The sequence below is a fragment of the Anarhichas minor genome, unplaced genomic scaffold (assembly GCF_050575085.1).
Source record: "Anarhichas minor isolate MPS153535 unplaced genomic scaffold, ASM5057508v1 ptg000042l, whole genome shotgun sequence".
NCBI lineage: Eukaryota > Metazoa > Chordata > Actinopteri > Perciformes > Anarhichadidae > Anarhichas > Anarhichas minor.
In genome coordinates, this window is record NW_027466488.1 from 3,700,907 (window position 1) to 3,721,099 (window position 20,193).

General features: G+C 40.7%; 1 protein-coding gene across 1 annotated transcript in view; it reads left to right on the forward strand.

The window, feature by feature from the left end:
- The window catches only part of prtga (protogenin homolog a (Gallus gallus)), a 27,484-nt gene continuing 7,291 nt past the window's right edge, over positions 1-20,193 (forward strand). The window contains exons 1-10 of the mRNA XM_076110196.1: positions 1-67; positions 1,138-1,440; positions 9,225-9,369; positions 9,521-9,654; positions 10,004-10,300; positions 10,384-10,543; positions 10,915-11,162; positions 12,927-13,091; positions 14,265-14,570; positions 15,386-15,574. Of these exons, the coding sequence (XP_075966311.1) occupies positions 1-67; positions 1,138-1,440; positions 9,225-9,369; positions 9,521-9,654; positions 10,004-10,300; positions 10,384-10,543; positions 10,915-11,162; positions 12,927-13,091; positions 14,265-14,570; positions 15,386-15,574 (2,014 nt within the window). The remainder of the gene's footprint in view (positions 68-1,137; positions 1,441-9,224; positions 9,370-9,520; positions 9,655-10,003; positions 10,301-10,383; positions 10,544-10,914; positions 11,163-12,926; positions 13,092-14,264; positions 14,571-15,385; positions 15,575-20,193) is intronic.

Below are 20,193 nucleotides of genomic sequence, written 5' to 3' on the forward strand. Positions count from 1 at the left end.
ATGGCGCCTGTCAAAAGGAAATTATATCAGCGGTTGCTGTTCTTTGTCGCTTTTCTCCCAATCTCAGGTAAGGAACGTTTTCACAGGCTATATTTTGCTCGAGAGTTAAGTTAAAGTTTAAACACTCACAATTAGGAACATCACTCTGACTGTCCGAATAATGATGTCATCATGATAACTTGATGAACTGGTTTTGACATTTTCATTTCCTAATAAATTAACGTTAACGTTAAGTTACTTATTTACAGGACAGTTATCCGAGAAACCATCATTCTTCGAATGCCAGCTGTATTTATATCTGATATAACGTTAAGGTTATATTAAATAGTTAACTGTTCAAATGTTTTTCAGCAGTGGCGTTACTCAATTTAACCGTTTAACTGTTGGAAGGGTTGTTAACTTATATATCTAACAATTGAAATTGTTCTACATTGTTCTAATTGTTCTACAGCTACAGCTGAATATAAAGAGATCATGTTACTGATGAGGCATACTAATGCTGTGGACATCATATTGATGCTTTAAATTGGTAGTTTGGCTTTGCAAGAGTACACTGACAGTATCTATATTGTTAAGTATTTAGTTACAGTTTGACTCCATGATCTTCTTACCACCATCATCCAATTACAGAGGTGAAATGAGAGATCAGCAGTGTGTCAATCCAACAGAGAACAATTTGCTGATACAGAATCAGAACATATCATATCAAACACAGAGCTGGTGTTGGAGACATGAAACATTACATAAAGCTCACCCTGAGAGTTCAGTAATAGGTTTCTGTGTAAACTAAAGGGACTAATCAGATCAACAGTTTCACCTTCAGCTGGAGACTTTATGAGCTGTAAGTAATTGGATTGAAGTGGTAATGAAAGCTGCAATGTGATTACAGCGCGGGACAGTAGCTCTCTAACCCTCACAAATGTAATATTTCACCTTACAAGGGTGTTTTGATTAGTGTCACACTTGTATCCACCTGAGACTATAAACACCGATCCAGAGGATACTGAGCCACAGCCTCCAATAAGTGTAATTATTGACTGAAAGCTCACCTTTTAAATCACTTTAAGCCAGTAGATTTACTAGACTCCTCTAGTGCTGGCCCCTTCACTCACATGCTTTTCTTCTCTCTTTCTACAGGTGTTTTATGCTTTAGCGAGTTATTTTTCATCAAGGAGCCCCATGATGTCACTGTCATGCGGAGAGAAGCTGTTATTTTGGACTGTCAGGCACATGGAGAGTCACCCATCGATGTCAGATGGCTCAAGAATGGAGTAAAAGTGGTGGAGAACGAACGGGTGTACCATCTCTCCAATGGCTCCCTTTATATTTCAGAGGTGGAGAGCAGAAGAGGAGACAAATCAGACGAAGGGCTCTATCAGTGCCTTGCTCAGAACAAGTATGGTGCAATCCTGAGCCAGAAAGCCCGTCTCACAATCGCAAGTGAGTATCATGCTGGAAGTGTTGAGGACATGAGATGGGATTTAGGTTATGGCAAACTCTAAACATGTTCAGGCAGTCTAAAGTCTTGTATTGTGGGTCTTTGCTACCATCTATTTTGCAATACTCATTAGGTCAGAATCAAATCTCCCTGCATGGTATTTTACACCTTGCTGTATTTTGCTGCTCAGCGTTGCATTTGAGGCAGCTATGGTGGTAGCAGTGAGGGAAGACGGACAAAGTCTTCAAAGTTAGAGCCCAAAAAAGATGCTGTTTGGGAGAGGAATATTCTCCCATTGGTGTGTTAATGAAGGGGCAGCAGATTGGAAAGGTTAGGAGCTGTCCAGGAGACCGGCTCTCCAATGCTAAAGAGCAGATGACCCCTATTCACTGGCTGGGGCTTTCATGTTATTGCACCCTGATCGCTTGAAGAATTGTCCTTTTAGAATGCTTTCTCCTCCGGTGCTGTGCGAGTTGGCTTCGTATTTTAAGGGGGGAGAAGAGAAGCTTCAGGCAGGCCTGAACCTCCTCCCACACCACAGGCCATGCATCTTGCTGTGCCACTTTTGCAGAATGTATGTTAACCCTTTTACCCTGCCAGCAATACGTTCACTTGTACTACAACATTTTTAACATTGCTGACATTTTATTTTACATTGAATTTAATAATGCATGTCTTGTCCTGGGGTTGCATTGTAATCCTCGTTTCCATGTTCAATTCCTTCTCAATGTGATCCAAGTTGCTGAAAATGACTTCTGATGATTTTCTTTTAAGAGATAATAAAGAATAAAAAGTCTGCTGTCATGTAAAAAATAATAATAATAATCTAAGACCAACATAGCTTTATAGGAGCTGATAACATTGCCAGCACTTTTGGAATAATTGGTAATAAACTTTGGTTTAATGGAGTGCAATTAGCTTTAGTTACATAACAGTTCTTTAAGTTTCTTGAGCCATGAATTATTCTGAAGTTGTACTTGACTACATGCAGTGCTCTCTGGTAGAGTGCCCAGTCTTAAGTCAGATATTGTCTGGTACTTGCATAGTATATATAGTTCATTAATTATTTGAGTGGTATACCTGCTTTATAGTTTGAAGTTAAGAGGTGATAAAGGCTGCCAGTAAGCTTTACTAGTTAGTTTAAAACAACACTTAGACCTGCTTGAGGGTCTATCTGGAAGCTCATAAAATTTGCACATACCTGAGAAATGCTCAGTTGAAGGACACAGAGGTATCAGTGGGGGTTGCAGCGAGAGGTGTGCCCACACACATACACACACACACACACACACACACACAAATGTGAATTGCTGTTTCCCAGTACCACTGCTTTACCCCAAGTGTCTAAATGACCAAACTTTATTGCAGGTCTTACCGGGTCAGCAGGGGTTGGAGGCTTTGCACACAATTGTTTTCAGCCTCACTTCTCTGGCGAAAGGGTGAAAAGCTTTTCACTCTGCCGTTTTGTCCACATTGTCCCGCATGCTCGCAAAAGAAAAGGGTTTCTTTAGGGGCAATTGTTTGTCCTGATATCAGTGGACAGAACAGCTGGATCTGTTCCCCACTAAAAGGCTAATTACATTAATCGTAAAAGTTAAACATCAGAGATTGATTCTAAGTTTGAAAAGTCAGGGTGGCAATCCTCATTAAACAGCATGGCTCTGTTCTATTACCTGCCTGTTTTTGTTCTCATTTTGGCAATATCATTTTATTTTGATCTGTGTTAACTGTTAATTCCGCATCTGAGAGATGCATAGTGTAACAAGTGGGGAGCCTCAGTACCTCCTTTCCAGAGCCAATTAGATATCCCTCTGTATCAGACTCATGCCACCATTTCCTTTCTAATAGCTTAGTCCTTTAGAAGATGTTTTCTGTCTGCAGGAGTGGTACCCTTGGTGAATTTTTCAATCCCATGCTCATGTACTGAAGCTTTGGACCTGCTAGTTGTTCTTTGAGGAATGTGATGGTGATGGAGGGTAACCTTAAACATTGGTTTGCCAAAGCACAAAGCTGAGAAGGGATTTGGCCACGATGAAAAGGAATGTGACACATGATCCTTACCATGTGACCTTTGTCAATAGACTTCAGATTGATGGGGATTTCAGTGGAGAGATTGTCTCCTGAGTTAGCTTCCTTTTTGGCCTCTTGTTCCATGTGATCACAGGTACATAAGGCATGAAAACAGAGAAAAATATCAGATTCCTCATCTCATCTGGCTCAGTTGTGGCCCCCATGTTGGTGTCACTGTCAGATGGTGAAATTTGCCCAGAGATGTCGAGTTTTACGTATGCATTTACAGTCTGGATGGTTTCAGACATGATGATAGTTTAAGAAAACCATTGACCAGTCTGTAATGATAATGATCTGCTGACCCTGGCGTTATTGATGCAGAACAAGCTGGGGACAAAATCACCAGTTCTAGGAACAGTTGAAATTTAGGGCGTCTGGTCAATCATGTAGAGAGGAGAGGGCCTGTGCTGCAGGTTAAATCTATTAACAGCTCAGCTGTGTTATATAACATTATGTGTCGCATTCACACTGATGGAGTGCATTTATTTATGATTACTATATTATATATTTTAACTTGACATTACCCACAAACGGTGCTTCGTTAAGGTGTATGTTGTTGCTGCTTGATGAATGAAAATTAATTTAGCAAAGTGCTTGTTTTGTGGTCACCACTTAATTTGCAACTGTCATCCAAAGCAATCTGTTTAAGGGATTTACCGATCCAACTTTTTATCTCCCGCAGAATACGTGCCAGTGCATTGTAATGGCATCCTAGATTACAGTTTCCGTGTGGTTGTTTCTAGCTAGTAAGGTCACTTTCACAGATACAGAAGTTAAATATCTTATACTGCATATTATTCTTGTTTTATTTGTGTTTAAAGCTGAGATCAGAATGAGCTTCAACGGAGTTATTTGAAGGAGCTGCTGCTGTTCATGTACAAAGTTTATTTTACCTTAATAGTGTGTCCATAGGCGTTAGGCCAGGACCACAGCATTATTTTAAGTTGCTAAGGAATGGGTCTGACTAGCACTCGCTGTGCACAATTAGAAACCCCAATAAGACGGAAGCAAACCTTGCCCAGTGTGAGCTGTGGGGGGAATAAATGAAGTGGCCTGATGGGAGACAACTCAAAGCCTGGAATCTTGTTTTTCTCCTCTGCTGGACACGAAAGGTTTCCATGGTTCCCCTGAACGGCAGGCCCAGAGGTCAGAGGTGTCTTGAAGTTGTTCAATAGATGGAGGGCAGCGAGACAGAACACACGACTTAAATCTTTACTACAACAACTCGAGACGCTCATCTAGTTTTATCAGTTGCTGTAATAGTCGTCGGTGGGTCGACTCTCTCACTTATCCGTCGTATTATAGAACACAACTTTTATTTTGTTATCTGCCGTATTTTTCCGTATAAAGCTGTCTTAAAAAGAAAATGTAGCTATTTACAGATCTATTTTGTGATATGGAGATTAAAGACAATGAAGCCACTGTCTGTGGTGAGTGGAGGTTGCTGTTGAATGATTGGAAAACTTTGTAGCAGAGATAAGGGGTTGGAGGAGGGGATGAATGCTCCTTCCAACACCGCTCCCCCACCGCTCGCACGGTGCTTTCAGAGGTCAGGCTGCTCATGGGAATAGTTCTTTGTTTAGCCAGGCCAGTGGTCACTTGACTGTCCTGCAGCCTGTGTTTAGCAGCAGCACATCTGCCAGCCACCTAGTGATTGATTTGTGGGCTTTTTCAGCTTTGCATTCTTCTGCTTCTTGCTTATCAGCTCTCTTTTTTTGCCAAGAGCCTTTTATTTATGTTCAGTGGGGTCACTGAACATTGTAAGGGACTCATCACTCAATTGAAAAATGGCGTTTTTCAGTAGGAGTTGCGGGATGAGTAAATGTCCTTAAAAACTTATTTTGGTGTAACCATGTGGTGCATTCAAGTTTACAGGATTGTGGTCCATTGTGGTCCGGTAGCATGCAGCTTGCAGGATCAGGAGAAGATGATCAATTTTACTGTCTCCCCTAAAAGATTGGACCCTTGGGGGGGTGGATTGGGTTGAGGATGGTTGGGGACCATCATAGCCATCCACATAGCTGAACTAGCTTAACCTCACATAACTGAACACAAACTGCTTCATCCACAATGTTAAAACCAGATTGAAGGTAACAGCCTGTCATTTACTGTCGATGACAACATTTACGGAAAAGTATTTTGTTTATTCCAGAATAATTTCTGCATTTTGATTTAGCAAAACATCACTTTTCCTTGATAGATAGAGAGATAAACAGATAAATAAACTTTATTGTCCCCAAGAGGAAATTTGTCTTGGGCACAGCGCTGCACTCCGTTGCTTTAAATAAACATCACAAAACAACATAAAAGCCATCTTAAAACATACTATAACAGACATTTGACAATGGCAACGCTGCAGATTAAAGTACTATCTACTTGACACAGAGTGTGTTTCCTCACCTGAATAAGAGAACAGTGCATATTTTTTAATATGAGATGTGGAAAATTCTATTTTCATCACTTTGACGGCTCTATTAGTGTGCAAGCTCACTTGCGCATAGACTATGCTGTGCTGTGCCCTGGCTGAGAAACTGACCACAGTAACCAGAGGACAGAGGGCTGAACTAATTCCTGGTATTTGTAAGGGAACCTTTGTTTTGGCCTGACCTGTCCTCTGACATTCACTTTGTTGAGCTTCTGGCATAAGCAGGCCCATCTGCTGCAAGCTGAAGTGAAGCAAATGCATCATTCTTCAGGTAAACATACTGAAATAAATAAGGCATGTGGACAGACTCATACTTGTATATCTTTAGCTTTAAATTTTGAACTCTGGACATTGCTGTCACTTTACGTCAAGCATGCAGTTGGTTTAACATTGTGGTTCAACATGTAACAGCTGTACCTCATGTGTTGTTTTATTCGTTGTAGTAGCATCAACTGGCACAAGTCAGAAGAAAATGATATTATTACGAAGCAGCATTTAAAGACGTCGCAGCTGGAGAACAGCAGGCAGTTTGCAGTGAGCAGTAGTGCTGGTTTGGGGTGTTCATGCAGGGCTCTGAGTTGGGTGCTAACCAGGATTTGTGGAGGTCAGAGGTGAAAGGTGAGATTGCTGGGAAGTCAAAACTGTTTCTTCATGCTTTTGGGGAATAGGCTTAGGAATGTATTCTTCTTTATCCTATTCATCTTCTTCTTCCAGTTGGCTAAAGTGTTATGGCAAACTAACCCAAAGATTTTATATTTATGTATTTTGGTGGATTAAAGGAAATGATGCACACATTCGCTCCGTGAAAGTGAAAAACGTAATTTTAATCTACTTAACACAAGGAATAGATGGCTCAAGGTAGATAGTTAAAGTAAATCACAAACAGCTTGACATGTTTGCTTTGATCATTTCATCTGCACATTTGATGCCCCTCGGCAAACATGAGCGCTCAAGGCACAAGGTCAGCCTCCTGTTTTCAGCCGGGAGTGCTCTGGCCATTGCTCGACAAACCCTAGTAACTTATAGATTTTCCTCCTTGTGTTAGTAGTTTATCAATAATCAATAATCATCCCGCTGTTTGTCAATCCGGCATTGTTTGACTGAAAGGCAAAGTAGTGAGGCAGAGGATCAGTGCAACTCATCTCTCATGCCCTGCAGTCATATCACTTCAGCACATAAATGGCATTTTTGTAAGAGCCTGCGTTGACACTCGGGGGTGGGAGACGGTGTGCATGTGAAGGAGGGGGGTTTGAATGCCTCTCCCTGCTTCTGTCTTCACATCAAACAACCACAGTGGAGCTAAGAGGTGTAACAGCTTGAGACTAATTTGATTAAATGTGTCTATGGCCAAACGATCTGATTGTGACGACAGTTTGCCTCTTGTCCGTCAAGAACGACATCAGGCACATACCCGGCATGTTCCCTCTCAGTCTGTGAGGGAACATGTTGAGAGAACAGTGTGACGTAAACAACATCCATTCATTTCATAATCCGAGTCATTTAGAAGCCTCTCGTATCGGGTCCTATCACGACACTATGACAATGGAAAAAATAGACCCAGCTGCCATCATAAAATACGTCTCTAAAACGAACTAATCATTACATTTATTTAAAATACTCTAGTAATCAGAAATGCAATACAATATTGTTCATAATCTAATCTTAGAAAACAAAACTATCACCCCTTCCTTTGGCCAAAATGACACGCGCTTTCCTCCGCAGATGTCAGCTAGATTTGGAGGCAAAGTGCTGTCAGTTGTGTGTTTCCTTTAAATATTGTATTAATTTAAACCATAATATAACCAACAAAGTGTTATGTTTATCTCATGTTTAGTTACTCATTTAGTAAATAATTGATTAATTTATAAATTTTTCGCACTGAATACGTGACAGATGTGGTTTCAACTTGGTGCTCTGTTTCCTGCTCCTTTCTGTGTCGTCTCTGCTGAGCGCTGATGGCTCACTGCAGCATGATGCTTTGGACGTGTGCACGGAGGTCAAATCCATTACTTGCGAGATGATAGTGTCATCCTAAAAGCAGCCTGCAGTTTTGCATCTTGAAACGGACCTAGTGAAATTATGAATTATTTAATTTGGTAGAATACAAAGTTATACAGCTTTTTTTTTTTTCTGGTCCATCAGAAAAATCATTTTACAGTCTATTGATTTTTCCATCTCTGTTTGAACCATGTATTATTTTTATGATAATGAATAACATGTTAGCATGCTGTGATGCTTACTGTTTTCTGATAATCACAGTATTTGCTCTTTGTCACGAACGGCAGTGCAATTGATTTTTTTAACAAATGATTGACCTCAGGCTTCTGCAGCTCTTTGAGCACAAAGGGGGACTGTACTGCAATGGGTGACCTTAATGGCTTTTCGGGCTAATATTGCCCAAAAAGGACCCACTGTCAAAAAGAGCCTTCATTAACAAAAATGCTAAAACAACTTAAATCTTTATAACATACATACACGTCTGTTGGCTGTTCGGATCACCACAAAAGGCCTTATTGTAATTCATGTCGGGCCCGATTTGCTTGCTGCTCAGCCGGTGGCTGACAACAGCTCAGTTTCAGGGAAACCCTATCCACGCAGGATGTAGCTGTTCCCCTCCAGTCATCACCTTCTTGCAGCACTCAGCAGGTCTGTAGCTTTAGGTTATAGGCATGGATGGATGTCTGAAATGCATCGATATGTTTGGAAAGGAAGAGAGGTAATTCAGATAATAAGATTTAATCATCTTTTCATCTTGTAGTACTTGCCACACACACTTTATGTCTATAATAGCGTTTAGATAATAGTGACAGAAGTTGTATTGATAGTGATTTAACGTCACCTTGTATCATCTTTGCTTGCTGATTGATGAAGTTTCTCTCTAACCCTGCCATTGTGGGCAGTTTTAGGGCTTTCGACTGATTTCATGTCTTGGCTTAGACTTCTAATGTTCTAATGTGCTAATTTTCTAGCAACACATGGAGTGAAATACAACATCCGCTTTTACAACAAAGAAACATCTCAATGGAATTTACAGGTCTAAGACTTTGTCTCAAAAAGGCCACATGTAAAAAACATGGATACTATCCACTGCTACTATCAGGGAGGAATTCTACTGTACAAGACACAGTTAGTTATGTGTGTTGGTAGAAGCTGTTACTAACTGCTCTCCCTTTGCCTTCATGGCAAATGTACAATCTCAATATGCGGCTGAAGAGAGATGATGACAGTATATACCATCTCACTCTGAAGGGAAAAATGAAGTTGTATTCATGTTGCTGTGTTTTGCTGCAGGTATTTACGCTTTTGCAATCCAGCCAACATCTATAGTGGTGACTGAAGGCTCAGTTGCCCGGTTTTCCTGCAAAATCAGTGCACACCCTCCTTCCATGATCACTTGGGAGTTCAATCGGGTCACGTTACCCCTTGCAACTGAAAGGTATGGACTCTGTTGGTTTAAGTTTAATTTCATGGAATAAATGTCAGCAGATCGATGACATTCTTATCCATTATCAGTTATTATGAATGTCTGATGTGTAATTTTTCCATATTGTGAGTAATAATTGTTGTGTCATATGTCTGTCATCCAGAATCACAGTCCTGCCCAGTGGTGTTCTCCAGATCCACGGGGTGCAGCGGGCAGATGCTGGAAATTACCGCTGCATCTCCACCAACATTGCCAGCCGCCGCCGAAGCACAGAGGCCACCCTCACTGTAACCCCAGGTGTGTCAGTAAAACCTCTTTTTGCAAATGCTTTGTGTAAAGGGCATCAACACATCGTGTAGTTGTAAAATATCCATCACAAAGCAGAAACTGTGTTTGCTGTAGACATTTACCTAAACCTATCAAATATGATGGGTGTTCTATAATTCATTCTAGGAGAGAAATTGGGAAAGAATTATCATATTAAAACCAATACTGCACTGTCACAGTGAAGTACTTGGTTTGAGTCTCTCAAGCAGTTGTAGACCAGTCAATAGTTTGTTGAAAGGCTTATTTGTTCGCTCAAATCTACGATGTCCGTCACATAACCCCACATGCACTAAAGCTGTCTTCCTCCCTCTCCCTGCAGCTTCCAGGCCCAAGCTTCCCCAGAGGCCACGCATCATTGCTGGGCCGCAGAACATTTCAGTGTCGCTGCATCAGAGTGCCATCCTAGAGTGCATGGCCACAGGCAATCCCAGACCCATCATTTCCTGGAGCCGAGCAGACAGCAAGTCTATTGATGTTTACAACACCAAAGTGTTGGGAAGCGGCAACCTCATCATCACAGACATCAAGCCCCAGCATAGAGGAGTCTATATGTGCAGAGCCACCACTCCTGGCACGCGAAACTACACAGTCGCTTCAGCCAATATCACTGTGTTAGGTACAGATATACTGCAGTTTGGCTACGTATGTTTGGATTTTGTTTTGATAATTCATAATTCACAAATGTTTTTCTCATTGAAGCACCGCCTTCCTTGGTCGAGTGGCCGGAGAGCCTGACCCGTCCCCGTGCCGGTACCGCCCGCTTTGTGTGTCAAGCTGTAGGATTTCCAACGCCTCAAATCACTTGGCTCAAGAACGGAGAGAAAGTTCACTCCAATGGTCGAATCAAGATGTATAACAGGTATATTCCTCTTGCCATTTAAGGAATAATTCCTGAGATCTATAAATCCCTTTCTCTGCCAGTCACATGTATTTGCGTCTGTATGCACAGAGTTAATGGAAACAGGAACCCTAACTCCTTTTACTGCACCATGAAACGCTTGTCTAACAGTCTTTCTTGGCTAATTTAAAACAGTTTAAATAAATAATTCCCTACAGTAGAAAGGAAACTGAATAATTTACAGCAGTGCAAATGGGGTTTTAGTTTATTTCCCTCTAATTATAATTTGCTCCAGCTCCTTATTCAATTGTCAGTGCTTGTTAAAGGTAATTATAGAATGATTACATCCTGGTAAAGGAGCCTCTTCATCTTTGTGTGTCTGTGTCACATAGCAAACTGGTCATCAACCAGATCATCCCTGAGGACGATGCCATTTATCAGTGCCAGGCAGAGAACGAGCAGGGATCGGTCCTCTCCATGGCAAGGCTCATCGTGGTGATGTCTGAGGATCGGCCGAGTGCTCCCAGGAATATCCAAGCTGACACCATGTCGAGCTCCGCCATCCTTCTGGCTTGGGAAAGGCCTCAGTATAACTCAGATAAAGTTATTGCTTACTCGGTGCACTACATGAAGGCTGAAGGTGAGTGCCATTCAAACAAACAACAGATAACAAGGATAAGATTTTCATTGTCTTTTTCTCACACAAGGATACTGTCTCCAGTGACAGGTTGCCGTCATTTATTTAGACATCTCATGTTAGTTTAAAAGAGAAGAACACAAATTTAGCATCAACCGGCTTTGTATCGTTGCAATGATACATCATTTGTCCGGAGGACACAAAACGCTTCATTCAGCAACACCATGCAGACTTTTGCTCCGAGGCAGTGGTAACATGGAGGGATGCCGAACATCTTTAGCTTTCAGCCTCATTGCAACGACACAACGCCGTTGTCCCTTTAAAGTCTCAGAAAATGGCGGTTTAGTAACTTAAATTTAGCCACTTCCTGTCTAGTAACTATATTGTGGGAGCTGATGGCTATGTGTTGTTAATGCTATGTTGGTGGGCAGAGGTCAAGGGAAGAAAAAAAGAAATACTTTAAAATAAAGACAACAACGAGCTTTTTCTTGACTAACAGGAGTAGTCCTCTATAGATAGACCCTCTACAGCCCTGTTGAGTTTCAAGATGCAGGTTCCTTTCCTTTTGGCTGATAAAATGCAGAATGCACACAAAACTATTCACATAAAGCACAAGGGTTGAAATGTGGCAGCAGAATAGCCTTTCAGCTTTCCTGGGAACTCTTGCTGTTGACAACAAGAGTTACATTCAAAAAATCAGTATGTTCACTCAAGCAATGCACTTAATTATAATGTCACTGACTTCCATTGGGGAGGTGAAATGTACAGAATTCAACTAGAGAGAAAGGAGCACCTGCTAGATTTAGTTGGGGATAAGGAGGTCAACATAAAAAGACCATGTTGAATAAATTCTCTCTGGTTAATTGAATAACTGGCATCTGTCAGGGATTTTCTGCACTTGATTTAGATTTAGTGGCACAATTTTGTTGTTCCCAGTCACAGAGAATGGCTGTTCACTGACCTTGAGTATCGAACAGTACGCTCTGTACCTAAAGTTAAAGAAAAAAAGCTCAGCACTAAATGGAGGCTCTAATGAAAGGAGGAACTAATTAGCCGTGTGATGGAGTGTCCAACAGTGTGTGTTCTGTGAGGGCTGTGGGAGGGTGTGAATTGGACAGGAAGGCAGACTTTGTTACATTTTTTGAGAGGCTTACTGCTGCATTCAGACTACGAAGAAAGCTTTTTTTTTTCACTCTTCAAGTACCTTGTTTACCAAGTCAGAAATTAGACCAGGTCATTTTTTTTTACCCAGGACAAAAATCTTTTTTGTGTCTTTGCTAATCTGCTGTAATTAAATAACTTTGACACAGTAGGTCATTTGAAAAACTGGAGATGAAACAAAACAACTGCTGCAAGAAGTGAAGACTGTCGCTGTGTAATATTTTGTAATGACAAGACTCTGCATGAAAATGTTTTTGGGACTCGAGGAAAAATGATATTTGACCTGTGGTGGTTGTGTGGAGTTTAATTACAAAATAAGAAGATAAGAATTATTAATATTAATTACAAAATAAGAAGAGGTGAATGGATTATTTTTTTAACTTGATGAGAGAAAACATAAACTGTATCCCCACTGGTGATTAAACTGTACACATATTAAATTATGAAAACATTAACAAAAAAATGTTTTTCCATATCAACAACATGAACTTTGACCATATTTTTACACTTTTTTTGCAAACTGGATATGATGTCTCCTGTTGTGTCCAGAAGTACTATTTGAATTTGTTTTAATATATAACTCCTTTTACAATGTCATCTGTCCAGGATTAAACAACGAGGAATATCAAGTTGTCATTGGAAACGATACAACTCGCTACATTATTGATGACCTGGAGCCGGCTCGTAACTACACCTTCTACGTGGTGGCCTACATGCCCATGGGAGCCAGTCGTATGTCGGACAACGTGTTCCAGCACACGCTCGAGGATGGTGAGGCTTACACTTAGTGAAGGTCACAAATATTACAGACTTCCCACACTGAAAACAAAATCAGAAGCAAGTCATAGATAGAGAGTAAAATGGACAGATAAAGAAAGAACCGATATAATGGATCTTTAAAGAGACGCTAAGACTCTATGTTATCCTAGTGGGAGCTCAGAAGAGTTTGTTTACAGAAATATTTAACTGCAGTGAATGAGCTTTGTTGTTGATGTAAGAGACAATCAAAGTATTTGTACACAGTGTACATACAGTACATGTATGTCTGTGCCTACGTACACAAACTCATGTGTTTGTCTGTGTATCTGTGTTTATGTTCCATGCCCCTCGAGTTTTTTTAAATTCCAGGCCAACCTCATTTGCTCATGGCCTGTGGGTCAAACGCTGCCATGTGTCCGTCTGTGGCTGTTAAGTTATTAAACTTGTATTACAGAGCTTTCAGGTCAAGCTTGAGGTCACCTCAAATTGTGCTCTGGTAAAGACAATTTAATCCAATTTTAATTAGGGAGAAACAAATAGCATGTATTTTGATTAGTTTAAACATGTGTGTCCTGTGTGTCAGTTTTTCAGATGAAAATATGACTTAAATACAGGATGTGTAGCTGAATCATATTCACACCTAATTCCAGAGGAGCTACATTATTAACTGTAGACGTCTCTATTTGCTCGGTTTTAGGGTTAGTTTGTATTAGGATGAGCAATATGAATAATAAACTGTATTGTTTTATATTAAATCTTATGTCGCTATATATTGTGATATGGTTTATTTTCTGTAAAACTGATTGGAGAAAAAAATCAAATCTTGCCATGAAACAGCCCTGCATTGATTTGCAACATTAACAATAAGTCTGAATTAGGTCACAGAGGTAATAGTGTTGTTTTCACCTTGTGTAATTTTCATGCATAACTCAAGTTCTTGATTTCACTTCTTAATGTTCCAATTGAAGCAGCTCATGGGGAGGCCACTGAATTTATATTGTCAGTGATCTACCATGTTTGGAAAAGATTCTATCCACTGAACCCTATTCTAAGGTCCCCCTCTTTCCTATTAGTAAAGACAAACCTTCAGAAGGAACATCCAGAGCATCAGGGGTTACCTTTCCTGTTTTCTTTGGCTCACAGGAGTTCTTTTGGTCTTAACTTCCCTGTCTCGTCGTTCCACAGTTCCGCTCCGTGCCCCTGAGCTCAGCCTCACCAGTCGCAGTCCCATGGACATCCAAGTATCTTGGCAGCCCCTTCCAGACAAGCTGAGTCGTGGCCGAGTCTCCGCCTACCGTTTGTCATATCGCACCACTACTGAGAATACAGTTTCACCGATAGAGCTCCCTGGAGACAAGACCCAGCATCTCCTGAAAAACCTGCAGCCTGACACCATCTACCTGCTGCGTATTGTTGCTGCCACCAGCGTTGGGTGGGGAGAGCAGTCTGTCTGGACGTCCCACCGCACTCCGAAGACATCTAGTGCTCGAGGTACAACTTTTGGAAGAGTTGCCTACAGGATTTATTAAAGACGATGAAGTAAAGATTTTCCGATTTTCAAACATGCAGGCACAAAATATTAACATCTAGACACACAGACAGTTGGTGCAAAAAGCTGAATTATCACTGAACTTTTCTCTTCGGATTAAACCACGAGAGAATCAGGAGAGGAGCTTGCTCTAATAATCATGTTAAGGCATTGCGTTTGTTACTCTTTGGCCTTTGCCCCACACTGTCGGTATCATTGGAAGGGTTTCAGTCATGGGTCATAAAGGACTCAGGCCTCTGGGTGGGAAAGAGTATTTGGCTGTTTAGAACCACATCTGAAGCTTTGAGGTGGGGGAGGGGAGGATTTGTTTTTCTTGCCCATCTCTATTGCCCTCCGTCTCCAGTTTAAACGCAGACAGGAGTCTTCTATAGGCAAACTTCAGTCCCCTCATTCCTAAAATATGCATGTGTGACGTTGCTCCCTGACTGCTAGTGTGGTTGTCTCTGGTCTGTGTGAAACAGCTGTTAAGGCATCAGGTGGTAGTTTCACTTTTCAAAGAAATATCCTGGTTAGGAACCTCTGAAGTCTGGAAGCAACTTGATGAAGAGATTCCAGCTTCCTAAGAACAAGTTTCTGTTTACGGAAAAGCTTCAGTCATAAGATGCAATGTCTATGAAGCAGCACTGTTTATTTTGATTCACATTTTTCTGGAGTGCTTTTGTTTTCATGGACCAGAAAAGATTGTGTGAACACTTTTTTGTGTTAGTGTAGGATTGCCGACATATCATTATCTAATTTCTGACTCTTCTTTCCGTAGTTCCTATGGCTCCCGAGCTGCATTTGGAGCCTTTAAACTGCACCACCATCGTGGCGCGTTGGCAGCTCGCACCCAGGAACTCAGCCAGTGTTCAAGGCTACAGACTCTTCTACCATGAGGAGAGCCAATCAGAGAGGGCCCCGGTTCAACTGCGTGCCTTGGATAATACGTACACCTTCGGAGGGCTTGGTAAGTTTTGTTTCAGATCATTTGAGTTACCTGCTGCCACTGCGGCACCTGTTATGCAGGCCATCATACAGTATTTTCGTAGTCTACTTGTGAATACCAACACTCAACAACAAAACACCACAAAAGCTTCATATTTACATTATACAGTGGATTATCTAATCTTAGAGCACCTTGCTGCATAGATTTGCATATTGCTGATGGAAAAAGTACTTTTTTTAAAACTCATATAACTCATTAGTGCTTTAAAGTACAAGTTCCTATCAATAATGCTGTTTGTGATGTGGAAAAGGTATACTTTTGCTGTCTAATTTCTAAAATAGCATAATTATTGGACTTACTAGCACAAAACATGACATCTCATTATGCTAGTGATGTGTCATGAGGCAGCTTAACTACTCTTTTTCACATATGAGAGTATTTGAAGCAATATGACAACGACTATATTATATATAATATATATATAAGAATATATATATTATATATATTATTATATATATATATATATATTTATATATTTATCCAAATGAGTGAGACTTTTTAATTAAAAACTTGCATGTCTTAACCATCATTTAAAATGTTTAAGTTCACAAAACTTTAACTGAAATAGTTTGTGGTGCTTAAAACCAGCAGCAGCATCTTTCGACAGCTAAGCTTATGAGTGATTAATTGGCTTATGTGTTGAGCCGTGCAACAGAAAAGCACCACATCCCACTTCCATGACCTCCCAACCTCTGTGCAGGATTTCAAAGTGTGCGTCTTTTCAGCAGCTGCTGGATGGTGTTTTGGACATATCGCAGCTCTTCTGGCGTTTGGGTCAGATTTATTTTGGCTTTTTTTTTGTTTGAGTGAGGAGAGGGGGCTCAGGCCAATGCAGTGGACAACTGACCATCTGTGGCTAGAGGGGTCAACCAGGTGGTCAGCAGCTGACTTGTAAATCAGGAAGCTCAGTGCTTGTACGGGATCAGAAAGAAAGAAAGATGAGGTGGCACTATAAATTACTTTAGGCGTTAAATCCAACTGCTGCAGGCGTTTAGTTAGTTAGATATTTAGTTCAATGGGTTAAACACAATGCATCTCCTATGAAACCAACGACAACCACTCTAAACAATTACAATAATTATTCAACTCATTTAGCTAAATATAAAGTCATGCCTGGTTTGATAATATCTTAAGAAAGAACTGCAAAAATCCAATTGATTTGCATTTAGAATTTTATTTTATGTTCACATTGGTAGTATTGATGATGCTAATATGGAGAGCTCTTCGGTTTTTTAAAGTTGACTGAGTGCTCTTTCTTACTTCATCAGATTGCACTGAAGGTTTGATAAAGAGGAAAATGCATTCACAGCTGCTGATAATATTAATCCAATAAACAAAATTAACAATAACAAATAGAGCTTTGGCTGAATAGAAATAATCTCTTTTTGTTCCTCTTTGATAAAGGAGCTTTCCAGCGCTGTGTTTTGAAAGGAGGGAAGCTGTTCTGTGGAGGCAGATTTATTACGTGTTTTATGACTGCTTTGAGCAGCGTTGCTGGAGGAGCATTGACATCAAAGACTCATTGTGTTTGGCTCTGAGAGCCACAAAGATAGTTTATTAGCCAAGACTTAAAGGAAATGCAACCTCTCACCAACCGAGCTGTGGGCCAAACAATGAGCGTGTCTTGTGAGCTCGCTATCTTTCAGTTCTGAGATTTCTTTCTCATGAATTAGTGCTTTTGCACTGTGCAAAAGCATCTGACCCCCTGTGTGGCAACACATCCTGCATCAGAGAAAACCCTGCTGTGCTGTGAGGAATCTGTCGAAATGGCTTTAGCGCTTTTCACTAATCATTACTTCCTTCTTTAAGACATTGCTTTTTGCTATTATTATAGCTGCACCATTAATTCATTAAATGTGACCTGCAAAAAATATGAGACTGATCGGCCGGTCCCCCATCATGGCCAGTCAGCTGAAAACCGTCCGGTTTTGATTGTCTGCCGATAGATCGGTGCATCTCTACTACCGTATCTAAAGTTTGCTAACGTTAGCCATCAAAAGCCGTTGGTCATACCAGACAAAGTGAAGCTGTGGAAGCAAGAACTTTGAGTGCAATGAATTGAGCCAAGGTACATTTTGTTGCTGATGAGTTGGGGCACACCTTAGATTGATAAACAGGAACTACGTAGTTTATTATAGTACCTTCTTTTTTTGGTAGATTATTTCTCAGTATATTGCCTGAGAAATAATCTTTGCAAATGTTAATAGCTGCATTTTGAAGGACTCTCTAAAGATTTGAAGCTACAGATGCTCTAATGTAAGGTTACATCCACACTAATACGTTTATTACCGGGGTTTTAAAACAAACATGATCTCCGGAAAATAATTTCCGTCCATACTAACACGCCTGAAAACGAATATCACGTAACTATTCACGTACACTGGGCATGCGGGTGCCAGTGTAAACAGAAAGTAGATTGGTTGGAGTATTATATAAGTCTTTAATAATTAATGGTAGTGCTTGATACTTAAGATCTTCCTCTAAAATCTTCCTCTATATACTGAAACAGACACATTTTGTGAAAAGTTTTAGAAGTTTTAAAATGGAAACGTAGTGTGGAAACGTAGAGTCCACATTTTGTGTCCTTGAGACCATCAAATGCTGACTGTGGAATTTTCTCAGCAGGTGATTGCTTTGCAAATTAAATCAGCTTGTACTGTAAATGGCAAATCCTATAATCCAACAGAAGCCGTCCCTTTTTTGCCAATAACATTGATTTCTGAACTGCCAGCTGTAGCAAAACTGGATGCTGCAGAATTAGCTCTTTGTGCATCTGCAGAAGGACATGCTCGGAGCTGGCTGTTAAATGATCTCTTATGACCAATCCAGATGATTGAAAGCACACCCTGAGAGACAGGAATGTGTGTTGAGAGGCTCCAGTTAGGTATAAATGACACGGTGATGTGACCTTTCCACGCATGTGTATTCTCTGCTTGGCTCATGAGTCGTAGTCGAGGCTTAAATACCTCTCATACCTGTTGGCACCAGGCAGCGCTGTGTGCACAACTGTAGATTTACCTCATAGCTGCAGGCCATCTTACATCTTGTCCACTTGATAAATGTGCTTCGTGTGAATACTAGATTTGCACTACAACATTCAAAGAGTATGCTTAGTGTGTGTGTCAGTATGCGTCTGTGTTGATTTGTGTGGGTAAGGGCAAAAGAGAGAAGGGGAGGAGAGAGAGAGAGATGATAGATGCTGGTCGTGTGAGGGTTCATGCAGGAGTTGACATTTATGGCCCCTGTTCAGGCCAGGCTTGCCGCGGCCTGGGGGGCCTTTAGCAGGGCAGAACAAAAAGCTCAAGAGGCCAGCAGGATCTGCATTTTGGCTGTAAAAAAAAAGGGTGAGCACAAATGGCTCAAATATGTCCTTTAATACAAACAGCATAATTTATGGGAGTAAGGCCATGTGAGATTTATCTCAGTGGGAAGGACAGGAAAATGTCTTCACTCAAAGAATGGAAACTCTAGCAGAGCGCAGCACTCTGAGAATGTAATGTGTGGTAATGCAGCCACGTTCATGTTTTTTAACTCTAGTTCTGCATTCACTGCTATATCAGGTCCTGCTGAAAGAATTAGTAGAATAATTGAAAATGAATTAGCATACATTTTGATAGTGGATTAATCCTTCACGTCTTTAACTCGAGCAAAAATGCCAAAGATCAGTGTTTCCAGCTTTTGAAACGTGAAGATTGCTGCTTTTCCGTGTTTTATGTCACTGTAATCTGAATTTCATTCTGTTTGGGACTTTTGGTGGAACAAACCAAGACATTTGAAAACATTAACTTTGGCTCTAAGAATTTGTGGTACGAACCGATAATAGAAATAAATGTTAGTTGCAGGATTAATATCAGTATCTTATTGAAAAGCATAATACATTCATGAATAATGACTATTCTGTGGTAGAGAGTGTAGTCATTGGTTTGCTACATGGTCACATCATATATTGTTTTAAGGTGAGAGCTTCAGGTGTCGGGTCCATTGTGAGTGAAAAACAAACCTTTCCTCCTAGTTTTCTCTGATCAGGACACCTATTATGTGGCATTTTATTTTGACTCTTGGTGTTTCCCTGTTTTTACACTCACTTCCTCCGCTTGACCCTCCCCCGCTCACAGAGAGGCCTATCACCCCTCCTTTTGCAGGACTTAGCTTGCCCAGATTCCATGTCAAAGGTCGTGGCCCAGATGTCACAGCTTCCCCCCTCACAGAGCTACTCTCTTGCATAATTACGACAGGCCCATTGTATTGTGGGGATGGGTAGAGGTACATACTATGTGCCTGCTCCTCTTTAGAGGTCGACACTAAGGCATAACAAACTGGGCAGAAAACTTTGGATAACAAGGTGGACATTGTATAAAAGTGCAGGCTTTCTGCTTTTATTCATCTCTTGCAACAAGAAAAATAAATATATCAAGAGAACTTATTTTCCTTGAGATTAATCTTGCTATGCTCGACAGTTATCTACCCCGTACAGACAATTCTTCCAGCAATTCATGATGCGGTTCATATCGGTGATTAGTTGTTTATATTTTTCTTTTATTGTTATTTGTCATTGCAAATAGCTATAAAGTTTTCAACAG